At 37.3% G+C, this 21,879-nt stretch overlaps 1 protein-coding gene across 1 annotated transcript in view; it reads right to left on the bottom strand.

Annotated features, from left to right (window-relative positions):
• The window catches only part of LOC100714895 (transmembrane protein 180), a 38,389-nt gene that overhangs the window by 4,459 nt on the left and 12,051 nt on the right, over window positions 1-21,879 (bottom strand). Inside the window, exons 4-5 of the mRNA XM_003478197.1 lie at window positions 18,271-18,354; window positions 9,157-9,279 (exon numbers count right to left, since the gene is read on the bottom strand). Of these exons, the coding sequence (XP_003478245.1) occupies window positions 9,157-9,279; window positions 18,271-18,354 (207 nt within the window). The remainder of the gene's footprint in view (window positions 1-9,156; window positions 9,280-18,270; window positions 18,355-21,879) is intronic.

The raw sequence follows: 21,879 nt of genomic DNA, 5'->3' as shown, positions 1-21,879 counted from the left end.
AGCTACACTGCCAGCCTCTGTTGCCTCTTTGGATCAGTGTATTTATCCTATCAAACAGGCCCCACCCTCACGACCTGGTTAAACCAACTACCTCTTAAAGGCCCCATCTCCAAATACCATTATGTTGCAATTTAGGGCATTAATATATAAATTTTGAGGGGACACAATTGGAGCATAACATCCTGCTTGATATTTTTCTGTCATTGTTGGTAATTTTTACAACTCTGAAGGAGACACTGAGGCTTGGTCCAATGAAATTGTCTAAAGTTACATAGTGAATTTGGAGCTGGATCTGAGATATTTACCTAAAAAATCTTATCAGAACTAAAACTCCAATAAAAAAGGTAACTCTAATCTAAATTTATCAGAAGAAAATAATTTTTTAAGAAGGAGGCTGGGGATGGTGGTGCGGGCCTGAAATCCTAGCACTCAAAATTAAAAACAAAAAATAAAAAACCTTCCATAGAAATAAAATACTCTCAGATACGAGTATAGATGAGTAAACTCATTGCTTGATGTGATTGCGCTGTGGTCCTAAAGTCGTAAGGATTTGTTTTGGGGTTTGTTGTTATTGTTGCTGTAGTTGTTGTTTGTTTTTTGAGACAGGGTCTCACTGTATAATTCAGTCTGGCCTTGAACTCACTGTGTAGCCCAGGCTGGCCTCCAGCTCACAGCAATCCTGCCCCATATCCTGTGTGCTGTGGCTACAGGTGTGTATCACCATACCCAGCAAAATGTAAGGATTGAAGTTCCCTATATACCTAGTTTTCATTGCCAGAGTTTGGGAGATATTGTTAAAGTTTCCATCTACAAAGATGAAGTGGAACAAAATAACACTGTAATCTTTCTATTAAAAAATAAACACCCTAAAGTTGATTATCTCCTGCTTTGGATGTAACATTGTCCTCAGCTGTCCCTTTGTAATGAAACACTGGGCTCCTACTTACAGAAGAACATAGAGACCTGAGCTAAGAGGAAGAAATCAATGATATAATTCTGTGGTAAAACTCAGATACCTATTATTGTTATCCTATGGCTTTTTGGATGGAATTTCCCATTAAAAATTTCACATCAAAACTGTATTTCTGATGTAACATCAGCCAACTGATTTAGGCTCAATTATAATCTTTTGAGCCAAATTTTCTTGATAATTTAGATTATGCCAAATGAACGTGTTCACTAGAGTTAGCAACTAAATTTACTACAAAGGACCTCATCATAAATGATTACCCCAATATGCATTTGAGCAACACCAAAAAATTTGTAGCTTCTCTGTGTACAGCTCTTTGTGGCTATCATAATTCACACACGTTTTAAATGCTATCTTCCAAAATGCATAGTGCTGAGGTAGGGGGAATCTGTATCTCACCAAAGTATATTTTTTTAAGATAGAATACATGGAATGTTCTAACTGCAGGCCTATTTCAGCCTCTTTTAATGATTCTATAGTAACCTTTACACTTTTTAGAAGAGGGTATTTTTTTTCCTTTGCAATGCTACATTCTTAATGGACTCAATGGTTAAGAACATATAAAAACATCAATAAAGAAATGCATATAAGTACTTCAGAATCACAGCAAAGTCTACAACCTGATGCAGAGCTACTACTGTGAAAGAACAAAATCTTCTAGCACTGAGTATAATATATAGGACTAATTCATTTTTTTCCCAGGTAGCTTAATCTTTTAACACTAAAAAAAAAAAAAAAACCACATTTTAGTCTAGTGCTAAATCTATAGCCAATCTCTGTGGAAAAGTCTTGTTTCCAATGGGAAGAAAAGTTTTAGAATTTGTTTTATTTTTTGTGATTAGCCAGATACAATAAACATGGAGAATAACTTTTGCTGCTATTGTTGTTGTTGTTTTGTTTTGTTTTGCTTTTGTTTCTTGGAGGCAGACAGGTTCATGCTGTGTAGTTTAGGCCTTCTTTGAACTTTCTGTGTTGCCCAGGTTGTCCTCAAACTGGATCCTTGAGGAGTCAGGATTAAAAATGTGTGCTAACATATCCAGCTTGTTTTCATTTCTTAAAACACAAAGGCCTAAGGTTATGTTTTTATTTGTAGATGACTCACCCCAAGAAAATTCATTTTGGATCCATTTTTTGCTAGATTTTTAGACCATATTGATGTGGCCAGGTGCTTTTGTCCAAATACTCAGAAGGTTGAGGCAGGAAGATTACTGTGAGTTCAAGGCCAGCCTAAGCTATATAGTGAGTTCAAGGCCAGCCTGCATGCTAAAGCAAGATTCTATTTTAAAGAGGGAGAAAAAACATATTATTTCACTGAGAGAAAAGTTACTTTCTAAACTTTATTCATGAATAAAATTTTGGAAATATTTACTGTGAGTCTTTCAGATGAAAGACAAGCAAAAGGAATGGCTGGGCGTATATCTCAGCAGTAAACTTGTCTATCATATATGAGGCCCTGGGTTTCATCCTCAATTACAAGAGAAAAAGAGGGGGAAAATACTTGCTTGTATGCATGGCAGATTGAGCATAAAAGCTCAATCTCAGTACTAGGGTCTGCACCAAGGGCCTTTACACTAAACTACATCCTCAGTCCTTAATTTTTATTTTGAGGTGAAGGCTCAGTAATTTACTAAATTGCCCAGGCTGGGCTTGAACTTGGGATGCCCTAGCCCCTAGTCAGGTATGTACCACCACACCAGACACAAAATTATTTCTTTCTTTCTTTTTGGTTTTTTGAGACAAGGTCTCACTATGTAGTTTCAGGCTGGTCTTGAACCCACAATGTAGTCTAAGCTAGCCTCAAATTCGTGGCAATTCTTCTGCCTCAGCCTCCCCAGTGCTACAAAGCTATTTCTTAAGTAATGCATTTTATTTGGGCTATCTACAACTTATCAGTAGATGACATGTAACTCAGTAAATAAATTGACAGACTGTGACCACTGGTGAAAGTGTGTCTTCCTATCCTAGAATCTCCTATCAAGCAACAGGAATTCAGCCAGGATTATAAGATACTGCTAGTAAACGGAACAAATATGTGCACTGTGTTTAGTAACATACAGGCAGTTCAGCACCAAACTTGTGTTCTTTTGCATCTCAGCCATGCACTTAAGTTACTATTATTAGATTTGCCTTCTCTGCCCCAACTCACTAATGCTATGTAAGATCTTAAGGGCAGAGAGGGACCAAGTTTTAACAGTTCTCTGTTTTCTAGCTGCCTACTCAAAGTTAACACCTAATAAAAATTCCATAAAAGTTCACTGAAGAAAGAATATGAACATACTTAGTTGGCCAAAAAGAAAAAGCCCTTTTTCTATAATATACTAGAATCTCACTGTCTAGTTTTTATACAAAATGTGGACTTGCATTATACTTTTTAGTAGGAATTCCACACATAACTAGTGATCCAGTTCTTAATGTTACCACACAAAGTATCTTATACCAAATAATTAAGAAATTACATTGATTTGCCTAAATATCTCAGTTATAGATTTCCATTAACAAGAAACAACTATTAGATTTACTAGCTACTGGATAGTGCTATCGTTGAATCACTAAGGAGTAGATGTACTAAACATAGTAAAATAATCTGCCCTATGGATCAACATTCCTTTATATAAGGACTCAGAACAGATTTTGAAAATGACAAGGGAAAGAATAATGCCCTGGGCTATACAGTTCTGTGTATTTATAAGAGAGAAATTATGATCAGATATTTTAAAACACACCCTCAAGCATGAAATTTATTTCAAACAGACATTTCTGCTAATTTTTTATGGTAGTACTAGGGATTGAATGCAAGGCCTTTGCTTTATCTTCAGCTAATTTTCTTTTTTCTGTTTAAGACAATGTCTCACCAAGTTTGTATGCTCCAGTTTGAGATCCTCCTGCTTCAGCTTTCCAGAGTGTTGGGATTACAGGCATGTGCCATCATGCACGGATTTCCTAATTTCTTTATATTGGTGAATCGCGCATCTAACCGTATTCTGCTAAGTGTACAGTTAGCTTCTGGACTTCAATCAGACAAACTTTCATTAGCAGTAGCCATATGAGGCCACTGGATGTCCAGGTTTGCTTATCACTCAAAAAGTAAATGATACTTGAAAGCACTATTTATTGTTTTTTTTTTTTTTTTTTTTTTTTTGTCTTTTTTCATTTTTATCAGTACCGGGGATCGAACTCACGACCGCCTGCTTGCAAGGCAGGTGCTTATGCCGCTGAGCTAAACCCCCAGCCCCTTTGAAAGCACTATTTAAATAAATGCCTCTGAAAATGCTTACAGCGTCATGAAACTAGTTTGCCAATCTGCAAACTAACAAGACTTAGTCCCCTGAGCCTCTGTTTACAAGGTAACAAACCTCTAGGTTCCCCGTATTTGCCACATGAGGGAAAAAAGCAAGGAATTTTTAAAAATATTGGTAACTCCAGAGACTATGATTTAATAAGTCTGGGGTATGACCTGGACATCAGAGTTTTTTCAAGCTGTGAGTGATTCCAATGTGCAACAAGACCAAGTACCATTACTTTAGGGTCTTTGTATCCCTAAAAAAAATATAGAAAATTCAGAGGGCAAGTAAGACACACCTGCCCCCCCCCACTGCCATCACCTGGCTCAGTGAATAAGCTCTGACAGGTGGGAAAAGACCTGAGTCTTTCCTACCTCAGAGTTTATTCCCCCTTTCGCCACCACGGTTTTCTCCGATAGCACTGCATGGAACTCTTGACGCTTCCTGGACTTTGAGCAACTTCCCCAGCACAGGTGGGAGATAGTCACCTAGGGCATGAAGAAGCTGAGACTCAGAAAGCATTCCTTCAAATTCTACAGAAGAAATGTCGTTTGGAGCAGCCCACATGCACTTCCTGCAGACACTCGTTGCTTAACACACATTGCTCATATCTGTAGCTCAGTTCATTGTAACTGCTTGTTCACTCTCATGCCTTCTCTGTTATACTATATTGGCTCGGGCCCACACCAGCCTATCCTTAAAATCACTTTATTGACCTTCAAACTGTTCTTTCCCTGCTATTTGGCTAAAGTTCCTTCAAACAATTGTCTACAGTGCAGCGTGATCTCCTGAAAGGTAAATCTGAGCCAGGCTTGGTGGCATACACTTGTAATCCCAATATCCGGGAGGCTGAGGCAGGAGGACTGCCGCAAATTCAAGACCAGGCTGGATTACAGAGTGAGTTCGATATTAGCCTGGACTACATGGTGAGACTGTTTCAAAAAACTAAAAAAAGATAAATCTGATATTAATATTTTAATATCAGTTTATTATTAGTAGTACTCCATTCTTTTTAGGATCAAATCTACACTTTCTCAAACTCTACTACCAAACCATTTGCCATTTATTCAAGTACATCGTATGACCTCATGTGTCTCTACTGGCATAGACTACTAGAATATTTTCAGAATGCATCTTCAGGATCATTTCTTTGCTACCTAGTGTGAATTATAAGCTGAGTTGATTTATCATCCCTCAGGACCCTCTACCCACATTATGATTTTCTCCACAAGAGACTATGAGCTTATTCAGAGTAGGCACTGCATCTTTTGTGTCTTTGTCCTTTAGGTTTAGCACAGTAAGGGCTGTAGTAAGTGTTCAGTCAATAGCTGTTGAATGAATGCCTCATCATCTCATGTGTCTGCCTTCCCCATATGGGTTCAGCATCTCCTATCTCCAGCCTCCATATACAAGATTCATGCTTCTGCTCAGATCTGCCTGGCATAGCTCTTCCTCTGAAAGGCTCTCTAGACTTGGTTCCTAAGGTAATGGTGATCAGACCACCTTTTAGCCACCCTTTATATTTCAATCATAGTACACACCAGTCTGAGCTACAATTCCCTCATTTGTGTCTCCTTGGCTAGCTTGTCAGCTCCTAGTGACAACAAACTATTTTATCTATTGTTATGGTTTGTGTCTAGACATCTACTCAAAGCCTCCTGTGGTCATAGGTGGGTTTTCCAGAGGTAGCCAGATCTGGAGTGTGCGATGCTGGGATCAAGGGTGTATGATTACTAAATTAGTCTGCTGAGTGGTTTGGCGTAGTCCTGAGTAGGATAAAAGTGCCCCTACTTGCTGTCTTCTTGCCCTGCTTGGCCATGGACTGTTTCTTCTCTGTGATGCCCATCAGCTTTACCACCTTGTCTTGGAGCTAGCTGACCATGGACTGAAACCTCTGAGAATTGTGAGCCAAATAAACCTTTTCTCCCTTAACTTTGGGTGTCAGGCATTTTGTCTCAGCAACAAGAAAAAAGTAACTAAGACATCTACCTTTGTATCTTCACTGCTTATTCTTTGGTAGATAGCTAGTAACTAAACTTTAGCCAGGCATAGTGGCACACACCTATAATCCTAGCATTTGGGAGGCTGAGGCAGGTGGATCATTGCAAGTTCAAGGACAATTTGGGCTTCTTAGCAAGACCTTGTCTCAAAAGACAAACAAAAAGTAAATTAAAGGGGTTGGGGATTTAGCTCAGCAGCATAAGCTCCTGCCTTGCAAGCAGGCAGTTGTGAGTTCGATCCCTGGTACTGATAAAAAGGAAAAAGGCAAAAAAAAAAGTAAATTAAAAAACTATACTTTTATTTTTACCCCCCTCCAATCTGTCTTTTATTCCATGGTCAGAATATTGTAAGATAAACTTAGTTCCTGTCTCTCTCCTGCTTAAAAATCTTCAGTGACTTCCCTTTTCCTTGAGTAATCTTTCTGAAAATGCAGCACCCATGCCAGTGCTAGTACATGCAATGATTTTCAGCCGAATACACAATAGTTTTATTTTATTTTTGAGTAAAAGTACTCAAACAACAAAAGTCAAAAAGTCATCATATTTGGGAAACCTTGATGTACAGGTTTTCTAAAAAGCCTTTTAAATCTAGTATACAGTCTTTTACATTAACTCCTGACTGCCCTTCCAACCTTGCCTTCCTCTAGCTGCCATCAAACATGATAAACCACGGGCCACTACACTGCAGGTTCCCATGGTCCCCGCCACTCCTCCGAGACTGTGCTGAACACATCGGCAAGAGGGATGCTGTTAAAAGGGCAAGGCAAGTCAGGTCATCACTCTGCTCGAAACTTCCTCATTGGGGAGCTTGTATTGCTAGGACATGCATGCCAAAATATCAAGGATAGAGTCCCGTTATATCTGTAATTTACCTTAAAATTAGTCAGAGAAATACATATGATGTGCACAATATTAAGAACTATTGAATCAAATCAAAGGACTCAAGAAGTGACCATAGGGATTTTCTCTGCACTCTTCTTTAAACTTTTTTGTGTATTTAAATTTTTTCATAATACAAAGTTGTGAGAAAAACAAGATAGGAAACAGTGATAAACACATGGCTGGGGGTTTAGCTCAGTGGCACAAGTGCCTACCTGGCAAGCACAAGGTCATAAATTCGATCCCTGGTATAAAAAAAATATATTGATATGTTGACTAATATGTAATAAAACTAATATAAGATGTAACCAGTTGAATCTAAATGTGAAAAATACAAGATTAACATAAACACAAATTTTTACCTATTTACTACCAATAAACAAGTGGACTTTTAGATTAAAAACATAATATCATTTAAGTTAGTGCTCCCAAATATGAAATATTTAGGTGTAAGTGTTAGACAGGTGCAAGATATATATGAGGAAAACTGCAAAACTTCGATGAAAAAAATCAAAGAAAGACTAACAAAAATGGAGACAGTTCACGTCCAGGAATTGGAAGACTCAATACTCTTTAAGATGTCAATTCTTTTCAATTTGACCTACAGATTCCATGTAATTTCAGTTAAAATCCAGACAAGTTATTTTGTAGATATTGACCAAGCGATTCTAAAGTTTAAACAGAGGAAAAAGGAGCGAGAATAACCAAGCCAATATTAAAGGAGAACAAAGTTGGAGGACTTACAGTGCCCTCTTTGAAGATTTGCTATAACGCTCCAGTGATCGGGAAGTGTGGTGCTGGTGAATCAACCCTTTGCTTGTGCCCTACCTTTGGCCAGGAGCACTCTTCCCCCGAAGAGCCTTTATGCCCTACTGGGGAGAGAAGCCAGGGTTTAGGCATTTAGCTACATACCTGTCCCTTTGTGGTTTTGGTTGGTTTTTTTTGTTTTTTTGTTTTTTTTTTTTGTTGTTGTTGTTGTTGTTGTTTTTTGTGGAACAGAGTCTCACTAAATTGCTAAGTTGCCCAGGTTAGGTTCTAATTTATAATCCTCCTGCCTTAGCCTCTCAGCTAAGATTACAGGTGTGCACCACTACACCCAGCCTCCCATATGCTTTTAGGTCTTTATTCAAATGTCATTTCAGTGAAGCCTTATCTATTACCCTACTTTAAAATGCAGACTTCCCCAGCCCTTCCTAATATCCTTGCTTTATTTCTCATGGGAGAATTTAAATATACTGTGTACTGTATTTTGTTTAACGCGTTGTCTGCCTCACTCCCACTGGAATGTAAGTTCGGGGAGAGCAGAGATGGCTGCTGCTTTGTTGACTGTGGCACCTCACTGCCATAACACGGACACTAAGCTTTGGCAGGTCTCAATAATGTCTGTGAGATGAATAAACAAAAAGCTTCTTGAGAGCTCATTCATAGTCCCTGGTATTTGCCGTACTGTCTCCTCTGCCTGGATTGACACCACCCATGTGCAGCAAAAAAAAAATCCTGTTCTGGCACCAAAACTCAGCTCCAGAACCCCCTCTTTAGTAAAGGCAGATCGAGACAGGTATCTCTTCCTTGCATTACCAACATGGCCCATTTGACCTCTCGTGGGGTCTTTTGTAACATGCAGAGCCTCTCAGAAGCCTCCTACTCATCTTATATTCCCAGTATCTTTGTACCTCACATTTAATACCAAGTTCTCAAAAACATTTGTGAAATGAAATGATAATGAAAGAATGACCTAGATAAAGCAGTATGTAGCTTAGTGCCAGTTACATAGCCATCTGTAGTGTATTTAATTTAAATAATATACAATATACAATACTAAAGATTCTCCCAGTAGAGTCCCTTTAACATTAGTACTTTGTATTATAGCTTGAGATCTATGAGATCTATGATTATAGCTTGAGATCTATGATTAATGACTAACAATATCCCAAATCCAAGACAATAGTTAGTAATTAACGTGAAAGGCTGAATTTGTTTTCCCATCTCATGAATTCACACGATTTCAAAGGTTTTGTTACTTTACCTGCTGTTTGGGTTGCCAAAGTCATATTGTTCTAGGCATAACAGTATCACCACTGAAGCTAAAGATTGAGCAGGTTTGGTAAACAAAGCATTGAAGCCAAAAACCACTGAAGAACTGGGTGACCTGGAATAGACAAAAACAGCAGGGGTCTTCATTACACACAAATGACATGCATATACATTTATATGTGTAAGTACATGCATGTTTTTCTGTATATCAAGGACCTCTTCACCTGTGAAGCCCTCCTGGGCACTAAGTAAGTAATACTAGAAATAACATAGTAATTATAACATATTAATTTTAAGAGTTCCCTTAGTTTTAAGAGATTATAGCACTAGAAAAATTTACACCTTAATGAAGATATTAATCCCAAAGAAGACCTAGCTTCCCTCTTAAATGCTCAGCAAGTAAGAGCTGTATGTGTCCTTACCACATTAAGTATGCTACATGTATATTTGATTTAAGTTCCACAGCAACACCGTGGGGAAGATATTATCACCATTCTTTTAGAAACAAAACAACAGATGAACCCACCAGTCATGAGAATAATAAATGGTGAAACTGGGATTCATACCCAAGTCTTTCTGCCCAAGCTCCTTAAAAATAATTTCAATGTATTCCTACTGAGAATTCTGTCATATAATTTTTATTTTTTAATTTTAAAAAGAAGAAAACAATAAAAACCAATGATACAGAATTTCAAAACCAGATAATAAGAAATTAGCAATGGTTAATATATCGTGTGTTATTATCTTCAAAGTAGTTGCTCAGATTAGAAGCTATAAGTATGCATAATTGATCAAACAATTTGTGAACAAACAATTTTTTTCAATGAACTAAAAGAAATCAGAAGGGCTGGGGATTTAGCTCTGTGGCATAAGCACCTGCCTGTCAAGCATAAAGTCAAGAGTTCAATCCCCAGTACATAAAAAAAATCAGCAGTGTAACTGTCTCAGGTATCTTTTGTATATATATATTTTTTCTTTTCCCTTCCTTCTTTTCTGCTTTCACCCATCCTAGTTCTTCTTTCATTTTAAGCAGTTTCTTCCCCTTCCTCAATATCAGTTGTACATTTTGGATCTTATTTCTTTTTTCAGTTCCTTACACTAGAGAGACAATGCAATCTTTTTTTAAATTTATTTAAAGAAAGACTAATCAAAACAGAAAATGGGTAGAAATAATACATACTTTCAAAGAAAAAAATAAACAGTAAGAAATCACTAGTTGATGATTACGTATTGTCCTCTTACAAATAGTTGTTCAAGATACAAAAGTGAAACATACAAAGTGGGGGTTCAAACAGCAGGACTGCAAACAGTTCTGTTTAACTATCCAACAAAAACTTAATAATATGGTTATCAATGTTATACATTTAAACATACATGCAATTATCCATATCTTCATTTATGTTGAGATTAAACAAACCAAAGTAGGCTAAAATCACTCTGAACAAAGAATAATAGTGTTGCTGGATTTCACATCATGACACTATGGGATCAGCACTGGGTACTATAGTGTCTCTTTTTCTTCAAAATATTTGTTCATTTCATCATACATTATAAGATCAGTTCCCGTAAATGCATAAGTCTTAACATGTATTTCTATCCTTTCTATATTAGAAGGAGAAACAAAACAAAGCAAGACAAAATAAAACATATTCCTATAAACACATGAAACAAAAAAGATAGATAAAACCACTGTACAAGGAGTTCTACAATGGTTACAGTGTTATCTCTTGTTAACTTCAATAGAAATGCCTATATCATCAAACATAGTATAATTGGATATAGTAGTACATGACAATATTAATAAAAACAAAACTTTGTAGATAGTGTAAAACTTCAAAAACAGGTAATAATCAAACCAGAATGGGTATCATAATGAATCTTGTCATTTTTAGTGTAGTTGCCTATACTCTCAGACTTGATGCTATCTATCATAACGGTTTTGAATAAAATCTGTCAATACCAAACAGCAATCAAACAAACTAGATTTAACTAAGATCAGTCATGATAAAACAGTGTAAGTTATACAGGGCTCAAGATTAAGTTAATAGGAAATTAAAGATGATTACTGTACTATACCCTGTTATTTTTGGGATAGCTGTCTGTGTCCTCAGATCTAGTGCAAGCAGACAAACTGGGACAGAGTAAAATCTATCGAAGCAGAGTGGTGCAAGTAATGTGGGTTTTAAATCCTGATACACTATTAACAATATCCTCTGCCATCCTTTTTAAGACTATTCCTCCTCTTTCACTCCCACAGGGTGCACTGTGCATTTTTGGGTCTCACTAACACCCTCAGTTTTTAGATTGAGATTGAGTTTTTAGATTGATATAGATTGGGCGGGCAACCTGCTATTTACCTAATTGGTTCCAAACCTTCTCCCCCTCCTAGACTTGATCTCTAGTTGTATTCCTTTACCTATTAAAGCCTGTCTTTCCAACCTATCTGCAGGTGCTGGTCAAGTTGCTCCTATTACTCTCTGGTTCCTGTCACATAGAGCATTGTTTTCTGATATTTGATTTTTGTTCCATAAACCCTTTTTCAGGTTAATTATATTTCCTATATAGAGCATCTCAGTGGACCCTACCTCCTGATCTACTCTGCCTGTTTCTCTCTTTTTTTAAATTTTCTTTCTATTTTTTTAGCATATCAAGGCCGTCTATATTAGAGATTATAGCCAACCTTCTTTGCCTCATTTCTGTTGTGCTCTTTTCCTGCCATTAGTTGTCTGCTTTCTTCTTCATTCTCCTTTCTGCTGCACTCATTGAGGCCTCTCTGCCACTGTTTCTGGAATCCTGGTAACTTTCTCTCTCTCTAGAACGTCCTTTGGTATTCTCTGTAGGGTTGGATTGGTGGTCGCGAATTCCCCCAGTTCCTCTTTGTCTTGGAAGGATCATGTTTCTCCATTAATTTCTAGAGACAGTTTTTCAGGGTACATCAATCTGGGCTGGAGGTTATTTTCTTTCAGGGCTTGGAATACTTCGCTCCAAGCTCTTCTTGATTTGATAGTCTGTGTCGAGAAGTCTGCCATGATTTTGATGGGTTTTCCTTTATAGGTGATCTTTCTTTTATCTGATGGCCTTTAATATTCTGTTCTTATATTGTATTTCTGAGATATTGATTATTATATGCCTAGGTGTGGCTCTATTTTGGTTGTAGGTGGCTGGAGTTCTGTATGCCTCATACATCTGAATACCATTTCTTTTTCCTATGCTTAGGAAGTTTTCCTTAATTTCTATGCATAGCCTTTGTAGTTCCTTTGTTTTTACCCCTGCTTCTTTATTCACGTTCTTTATTCTTAAGTTATATATCCTCTTGTCATTTTCTAGCCTTTATATTGTTACTGCCTGTTTCCTTGTTATTTTTAAGAAATTTTTCCTTTCATGATCACATATTGCAAACTTGTATTTCAGTTTGGATAATCTATCCTTAGTTTCTTTCAAGCAGTTTTGCCAACTTTCAATGGGGTTTTTTATTTCTGATAATTTCTTTGAACCTGCTTCATGTATTCTATGTTTTCTTTATATTCTTCAGCAAACATTTCTCTCCTTTTTTGTGCTCCTCCATTCTTGTGAGGTGCTTAGCATTTCTTTTATTAACCTACTTTGATTAAATATTCCACTTTTGAGCTCATCTATGGGGTCCTGAAGATATCTCTTTATGTCCACTGATGCTGTGTCTGGTATTGCATGTTTGCTGCCCTCAGTCCCTTTTGTATTTACCTCTCCTGGATCAGTGTTCTCAGGGCTGGGGGCTGGGAACATTTCCTTGTTTCTTCCTTTTGTCATGTTGTTGGTTTCTTCCATACAGGTGTATACAGGAGGTCCCAGTCCCTTTCCTTGTTGGTTATGGTTCTTCTGAAGTGGGCTGGCTAGGTGATCCTGCCCACTCCAGTGTGCTATTGAGGTGCAAACAAGGGCGGAATATGCTGGCCCCTTCCCTTGGGGTCAGTCAACCCACTGAGGCCTTCACTGTGTTAGTGTGCGCCACACGTAGTGAATTGGTTTGGGACAACTTATTGGGTCTCAGCCAGGGGCTGACCCAGGCCAAGCATACTCCACCAATCTCATCTGGGAAGGGAACAACTGACTGAAATCACTGCTGTTCCTTGTTCTTGCCAGTCCTGCCCAATTCCAAAATGTCGTCCTTTTGGTGCCTCTTTCCTGTAGAAGGGTTTTATTCCTGGCACTCACCGCAAGTCAATGCAGGTCCCTTACCTGCTCTGTTCTCCGTTAGGCTCACCAACCTCCGACTTAAGTGTGACTGCAGTTCCAGCAAGTCAAAGCAGCAGGAATTCGGGCACATGAGAGCACAGAATCTTAGCTGCCTCAATAGTAGCCCCAGGACTGCATGTTTGACTGGTTCTTTTCGCTTTAGTTCCCTCCTGGGTTGAGAGGATCCTCTCTGCCCAGGACTCCTCACAATGTTTTATTTCGGAATCTGAATTGTCTGTCTCAGGGAGCCTCTTTATTCTGCTCTTATCTATCCACCATCTTTACTGGAAGCCCGACAATGCAATCTTTATGCACATGACTTTGATTTATTTCACTTATGAGTATGGCCTCTAGTTGCAGCCATTTACCTATAAAGGCCTTTTGATTTTCCTTCTTTATAGCAGAGTAGTACTCCATTATATAAAAATACCACATCTTTGTTAATCCATTCCTCAGTCGATGGGAATTTGGGTTGTTCCAAGATTTGGCAATTACAAATTGTGATGCTATAAACACGAGTGCACATATATTTCTTCAGGGAAAATAACCCAAAGGTAAATAGCTAGGTCAAATGGAACCTCTAATCCTAGTTTTTTGAGGAATCTCCACACTACCACCAACAGCAAAGAAGGGTTCCTTTTTCCCTCAGCCCCTCCAGCATTTGTTATTGGTTCATTTCTTGATGAAAGCCATTTTTTCTGGGATGAGATGGAATCTCAGTGTTATTTTAATTTGCATTTCTCAAATGAACAATGAGACTGAACATTTTTTCATATATTTAATTGGAATTTATATTTTTCATCTAAGAAGTGTATATTCATCTCAGATGTCCATTTTTGGATTGGGTCTTTGAATTTAGGGGCCTAATTCTTTTCAATTCTTTATATATTCTAGACAGAAGTCCTTTGTCTGAGGGACAGTTGGCTAAAATTTTTTCCCACTCTGTGGTTTCTTTTGATGTGCAAAAACTTTTCAATAAGATGAGATCCCTATTGTTGATTCTTGAAGTACTTCCCATGCAGGTTGCTTTTTGTTCATAAACTCTCTGCCTTCCCTTATGTCTTTAAGAATTCTTTTCTTTATTAGATTTAGTGTTTCTGTTTTAATATTTCTATCTTTGATCCATTCTGACTTTAATTTAGTGCATGGTGATAGACATGGGTCTAGTTTTAATCCTCAACATGTGGAAAGTCAGTTTTCTCACCACTTATTAAGGAAGCTATTTTACTTTCAGTAAATATGTTCAGCCCCTTTGTCAAAAATAAGGTGGCTAAATGGGTTTGTAGTTGTGTCTGTTCCATTGATTCTCAGGCCTGTTTGTTTGTTTGCCAGTTCCATGCTGATTTTATCACAGTGGGTTTGTAGTATAATTTCAAATCAGGCATTGTGATGCCTCCATCTTTGCCTGTTTCTCAGGGTTGTCTTTGGTATGCTAGGTCTCTTCTGTTTTCAAATGAGTTTTAAGACTGTTTTCTCTAGATCTGTGAGGTATTCTGATGGTATTTTGATTGGGACTGCATTACATCTGTATAACAGTTTTGGGAGTATGACCATTTTCTCAATGTTGGTTCTTCCTATCCATGAACAAGGGATGTCTCTCCATTTTCTGATATCCTCTTCAATGTCTTTTTATAAAGTACTGCAATTTTCAATATATGGATCGTTTATTTCCTTTATTATATTGATTTCTAAGTTTTTCTTTCTTTTTTTTATACTATTGTGAAGGGTATGGTTTCCCCCTAATTTCTCTCTCAGTCAGCTTGTTGTTTGTGTACAGGAAGGCTATTGATTTTTGAATGTTGACTGTGTATCCAGCTACATTACTGAATTTGGTTATTAATTCTAGAAGTCTTTTGGTGGAGTTTTTGTGGTCTTCTATGTAGAGAATCATGTCATCTACAAATAATGATAATTTAACTTCTTCCTTTCCTATCCTTATTCCTTTTATATTTCTCTCTCTAGTCTAGTTGCTCCTGCCATGGAATTTTTAAATGATGGTATCATATAAGATAAAGACATTGGCTGAATAAAATAAAATCTTGTCATATTTCATCTAGAAATATAATCCTTGCAAATAAGGAAGAGAACAAGAAAAAAGAAAAAAGGTAACAAAGGCGAGAGAGAGAAAGAAGAAAAAAGGATGAGAAGAAAAGACTGATTAATATCAGAGAATTGAAGGAAGTCTGACTTGATGATATGAATTGGATTGAATCAAAAGGTCTTTTTTACTATCAAAGGAATAAAACAGCAATAAAATGAATTGAAATAGTGATAAGATAGTAGGAAATCTATAATAGTTACTATATTTCACATTGTTATCCTCTAAATAGTTGCTCAGCTTGTAAAGTCAACCAAACAATACAGTTCCTCCAAATCAGCTGGTTGCTGCAGGAGGGGTTATTCTCTGCCAGGGCTGGCCAGCTCAGAGGTGGGGGCTTAGCTTCCTTCCTTGTTCTCCTGGATCTGAGCTCCAGCTGGCTAACAGGAAGGAGCTTAGCTTCAATTAAAAGGCTTTTAATCTACTAGTTATATTTTGTTAGGAAAATTAATCACAGAAGTGTCTTAGTTTCCTGAAGATGGGTGCAGTGATTATTGTATGGCAATACAATTGCTGTCTGTCTTCCCCCAGAAGACCATGAATGCCGTAAGAACAGAACTTGCATTAACAGAAAACCTTCCCCTCTGACTTGATCAGTACATTTGGCTAGAGAACAAAAGAAATCTAAAAGACAAAGAAGATACAACAGTCATTCCATATCAACCGAACTCATTCATCATCCTTGTTGGTTCTTTCTTTGAGGAGGATATGCTGATGAAAGTGCCATGTCATCTTTCTTGCATAAGCAGCATCTGTATTATCTGATAGATATAATTTCTATCCCTGTTATAGAGAGCACAAGGCAATCTGAGTACAAAATATCTTTAGCTTTTAAAGACTTTCCTAAAACATTTATGTTTCCCACTCAAATTTGATGGTAATTTTGGATACAACTTATCAATTCTTTTGGGTATAACCTATTGATTCTTTTTAAAGCATTCATCTTAGTGCTCATGGAAATAACTTTCATTTCCTAAATTTATACAATCTAAGTATAATTAAAGTTTATAATTATAAACTGGCTATGGTGGCACAATCTTATAATCTCAACTACTTGGAAGGCTGAGTCAGAAAGATTGCAAGTTCAAGGCCAGCCTAGACACAAAATTTATGACAAAATAAAAATAAAAAAGAGCTCATGATATGCTCAGTGGTAAGGCACTTGCTTGGCATGTATGAGACCCTGGGTTCAACCCCCAGTTACCAAATAAGTAAACATATATTTGTAATTATGACAATGAATACATCTGACATTAACAAATTTGAAACAACTTGTTAAGGACACAGCTACACTGTGAGAGCAGAAAGCAGAAGTGTCCTCAAGTAGCCATCTATTCCCCAGCATACCACATGCTGTACACATAAGTAGGCGTGATTTAGAGGAAACAAAGAACAGTAGGTAGCCTATAGCGTCCATGACAAGACCTGCTATATTGTATCCCTGGCATTTCCCTTATTGCCAGACACACAGGAGATAATCAATAAACATTTAATGAGTCAGAAATTAATAAGGCTGCTGTGAGACATAAATGATCAAATAGGTGTATAGTGCTGATGCACATTGGCATTTGGTAAACATGGGTATTCTTCCCTTTCCAACTTTTTAGGACATTTTGTTTATTTGTAATCTATTTTATTCAAAAAGAATTTGAGGAGTTTACTTATCGAGTGCAAATGCTTAGTGTGCATTGGATCCTAGGTTTGATCCTCAGCACCAAAAGACAGACAGAAACCAAGAGACAGAGACAGAGACAGAGACAGAGACACATCACAGACACAGACACAGACACAGACACAGACACAGACACAGGCACAGGCACAGGCACAGGCACAGGCACAGGCACAGGCACAGGCACAGGCACAGACACAGGCACAGACAGGCAGAGATTTACTGAAGTTACTTCTTCTTAACTGATTTATCTATAAGACAAAATGCATTTTGAACCAACCACTTTCCTAGGCACAAAGGACACAAAACGGAAGAAGACAGGATCTGAATTGTAAGAGTGCTCATTGAAGGATTTCTCATCACTGCAAATGTATAGGAGCTAGACTCTGAAACAGGAACGGAATTACTGAAAGAAGAGATCAAGCAGCAGGCACAGCTTTCCACCATTTAAGTTGCATTTTTTAAAAAAGGAGGGTATCTGGACAGGGAAAACATTTCCAGACATTTATATAGGAAACAATTTTTTGGATAGACATCAAAAAACACAGGAAATAAAATGAAAAGTTAATAAAGAATGTTCATCTGTTTTAAAACAATATTCTTCTCTAATCCATGAAATAAGACATATAGCAGACAATATTTGTCATTCCAGAGAATTTTATAACTGCTCTAAAACACTTATAGCCATATCAAATGACAACATTTCATTATTAGCTCAGACTTTTGTAAGAAAGAATGTAATAGACCTTCATTTTTCATGTTAACTCTTGCAGTGTCATGAAGCAGAGTCACTTTGCCTTATTGCCCTGTGCATACTGGAATACAAGGACTATAATATACTATGATGCTAATTGGGATTTCACTTTGACTTCTTAACTTTACCCATTTATAGCAACAGCTATGTGAACCTGAGGGATAAAAATTATAATGTTCTTCCAAAAGTACAGAAAAGTTGCCTAGGGCAAACACATATGAATATCCTGCTCTCTAACTTCTAGTGATGCTTTTAATGATTACCTCTCTCATATGTAATTTGTAGTGTTAATATAGCTGGGATGGGGAGACTCCATTAGGTCCTGCCTCTGTGTGACAACTGTGTAGCTGATATCTGAATAAAATACACTTACTGTCTGTTGAACTTCAGTAAATCTGTATCGACCATATCAGCCAGTGGCAGATTTAATAGACAAGAAGAAGCTTGCACTGTCGCCCTAAAAAAAGAGTTAAAATACTGTAAACAGACAAACAATATTTTGTTTCTTAATAAACATATCAAATCAAAAATGACATTTGGTTTTCAAAAAGGAAAAAGTAAATAATATACCATAAAAGTAAAGATGTATTAGGTACATACTTCTATAGATATATATATAGTCTTTTAAAAACAAAGTGGGCTAGTGGCATGGCTCAGTGATAGTGTACTGGCTTAGGATATTTAAGATCCCAGGTTCAATCTCTGACCACCAAAAGAAAAAGAAAAAGAAAGAAAGAAGGAAGGAAGAAAGGAAGAGTATAGTACCTACTATTGGGGTTTTTTAAATGGTTTTTATTCTGTCTGTCTCTGTCTCTCTCTATCTCTGTCTCTGTCTCTCTGTCTCTGTCTCTCTGTCTCTCTGTCTCTCTCTCTCTCTCTCTCTCTCTCTCTCTCTCTCTCTCTCTCTCTCACTCACTTTTACAGACAGAGTCTCGCTATATAGTTTAAGCTGGGCTTGACCTCACTATCTATCCCAAGCTGGCATTAAACTCATGGTGATTCTTCTGCCTCAGCCTCTGGAGTGCTGGGATTACAGGTGTGAGCCACTATCCCTGACTCTTTTTTTTTCTTATTTCCTGATAACTATCTGTTCATTAAATTTGTGTAAATTATCCATAGAACAGAACTTTCCAGGGGTTGGGGATTTAGCTCAGCGGCATAAGCGCCTACCTTGCAAGCAGGTAGTCGTGAGTTCGATCCCTGGTACCGATAAAAATGAAAAAAGACAAAAAAAAAAAAGAACTTTCCAGGGAAGATCATCAGATATCTTTCTCTGGATATCAACAATAGGATAAGAACTCCAGATGAACATATCATATAACATTTTTTTTCTTTTTTTTTTTTGCCCCAGGTGCATGAATCCAATCATGTAACATTTTAATTATGATATGAGAATAAAACTGGGGGAAAGATGTAAGTATTAAAAAAAGAAAGAAAAGAAACAGGAGCCAGGTACAACGTCATACACCTTTAACCCAATACTTAGGAGACTGAGGTGGGGAATACAAGTTGGAGTCCTGCCTGAGAAACAGCAAAACCCTGTCTCAAAATAAAATATAAAAAGGGAAGGGGATCCAGCTCAGTACTAGAGTGCCCTTGGTTTGATCTCCAGTATCAAAGGGGAAAAAAAAGCAAACAGGAGTTGGCTCATGTGCTTAAGACATATAATGTTCTTTTCCCTAAAAAATAAATAAAAATGTAAAAAGCAAATAAACATTTTTCACTCAAAAAAATCACTATTTCAACATCAGTTTAAATATAATATTTCCAGGCCCTCTCTTACAAATTTATAGCATAGTTGTCCATACGGGGTTCTAATGAAACCTTTGGGTTAATTACTACACTCTCCATTACCAAATTGCTAAAAATGCAAATAAATCTTCATGAGAATTTTCCTAATTGTTCCAGCAGACATATGAGATAGAATTTATTAATTCATTCATTCCAAACACATTTTCTACGGACCAACTCCTTGCCAGAACCGCAGTGGGTTAATGGGCCATGGTGATTAGATACTAGGCCTTATTTATGTAGACTCAGTCCAGCAGAGGCCACTGAAAGGCAGTGCTGAAGGGATAAACACTGCGGCAGAGGCAAGCAAGGTCACTGGGGGGACACCGGATCCAGATGAGGAAATCACAGTAGGCTTCCCAGAGACGGGCACAGCTGAACTGCAGCCTAAGGAAACACCAGGAGAGAGCCGGGAAAGAAAGACGTAAGGGAGAGCTTGACTGGCACAAGTGTCTAAGCAGGAACTACAGAGTATTTCTGTATGGCAGAGAATAGAGTGTAAGTAGAGATAAAAATAAGTGAGGATGAAGAGGCAAAGGGGATCTATTATAGCAAAGGACTTCATAAGTCATCATTCAAACATACTCAAAGAAATGAGAAGCCACTCAGGGTGGGAGGCAAAGGGATGACATGTTACGTGTTTGTGGAAGCAACATTGGAGAAGAGGTTGGACAACCTGGAGATGAGGCAAAGCTCCTGTCTAGAAGGCTGAACAGCACTCCGTAAAGCGATGATGCACAGCTAAACTAAGGAACAGCAGAGACCAGGGAAAGATTGGATTTGGGACAGGTTGCAGTTCACAATAATGGGGAGCATGTTGGGTGTAGATGTCAAGAGAGAAGTTAAAGACAGCTTCTCAGTCCATTACTGGGGCAAGCAGAGAGAGGAGCCAATTTCCATGATAGTGAACAAAAGCAAAAGAGCAGATGGGCAGGGAGTAATGTCTCTGATGGGAGCCCACGGAACTTGAGAAGTGTGTGGTGGGGAAGGAATAGGTGCTTCAGGAAGAGTAGAGATTTCAGAAATAGGAGAAAGAAGTCAGGCATGGTGGCACATGCCTATAATCCCAGCACTTGTGAGGCTGAAGCAAAAGGATCATTGTGAGTTCTAGGCCAGTCTGGACTACCTAGCAAGACCTTTCTGAAAGAAAGAAAGAAAGAAAGAAAGAAAGAAAGAAAGAAAGAAAGAAAGAAAGAAAGAAAGAAAGAAAGAAAGAAAGAGAAAACAAGGAAGAAGAGCCAACCAATTTTTCATAAAGACACCAAAAAAAATACATTGGACAACAGATAGCCTCTTCAGTAAATGGTGCTGGACAAACTGGATAGCCATCTGCAAAAGATTAAAACTTGGCCCCTCTTTCTTATACTATACAAAAATCAACTTGAAATAAATCAAAGAACAAGAAAGAAAGAAAGAAAGAAAGAAAGAAAGAAAGAAAGAAAGAAAGAAAGAAAGAAAGAAAAAAAAAGAAAGAAAGAAAGAAAAATGGACTAAAGAGACAGATGGCTTAAGGGAGAAGATATCTGTTGACTATATACCTGACAAAGGATTAATATCCAGAATATGTAAGGAACTTGACTTTTATTAGTATGTGTTTGCAGAACGTGATGATTATATTCATCGTAGGGAATTGGTACACGTTCACAACACATCTCAATTCTATTTTTCCCTTTTCTTCCACCTCCTTTTATTTTCCCAGCATCATATTCATTTATTTAGAAGACATTATAAAGTTAATTATCATATGTTCAGATTGAAAACTAGACTAATAGGACAAAGAACATGTAAAAGGCAACTGTAACAAGTCAAGGTACACTTTTAAAAACATTGTTCATGCTGGATTTCAGTATCTTTTTTCTCTTTTTTTTCCTCTAATGTTTTATATATGAAATATTTTTATGTTTTACATATATATTTAGGTTTTCATATAAGAGAAACCATATGATATTTAATCTTCTGTGTCTGAGTTACTTTACACAACATATGATCTCAAAGTACATTTATTTTCCTACTAATGTCTCAAGTTTATCCTTCTTTGTGACAGAGCAGTACCGCACTGTGTGTAAATACCACATTTTCTTTATCCATTTACCTATTGTAAACATGAGTATGCATATATGTCATGTGATATCTTTAACTCTTTTGAGAAGCTACTAGAAGGAGAATAGTTGGATCACATGGAATTTCTACT

This window comes from Cavia porcellus, unplaced genomic scaffold (assembly GCF_034190915.1).
Source record: "Cavia porcellus strain 051 isolate PalLab524CR breed Dunkin Hartley unplaced genomic scaffold, mCavPor4.1 scaffold_16, whole genome shotgun sequence".
NCBI classification, from domain to species: domain Eukaryota; kingdom Metazoa; phylum Chordata; class Mammalia; order Rodentia; family Caviidae; genus Cavia; species Cavia porcellus.
This window is presented reverse-complemented; position numbering and strand designations above follow the sequence as displayed.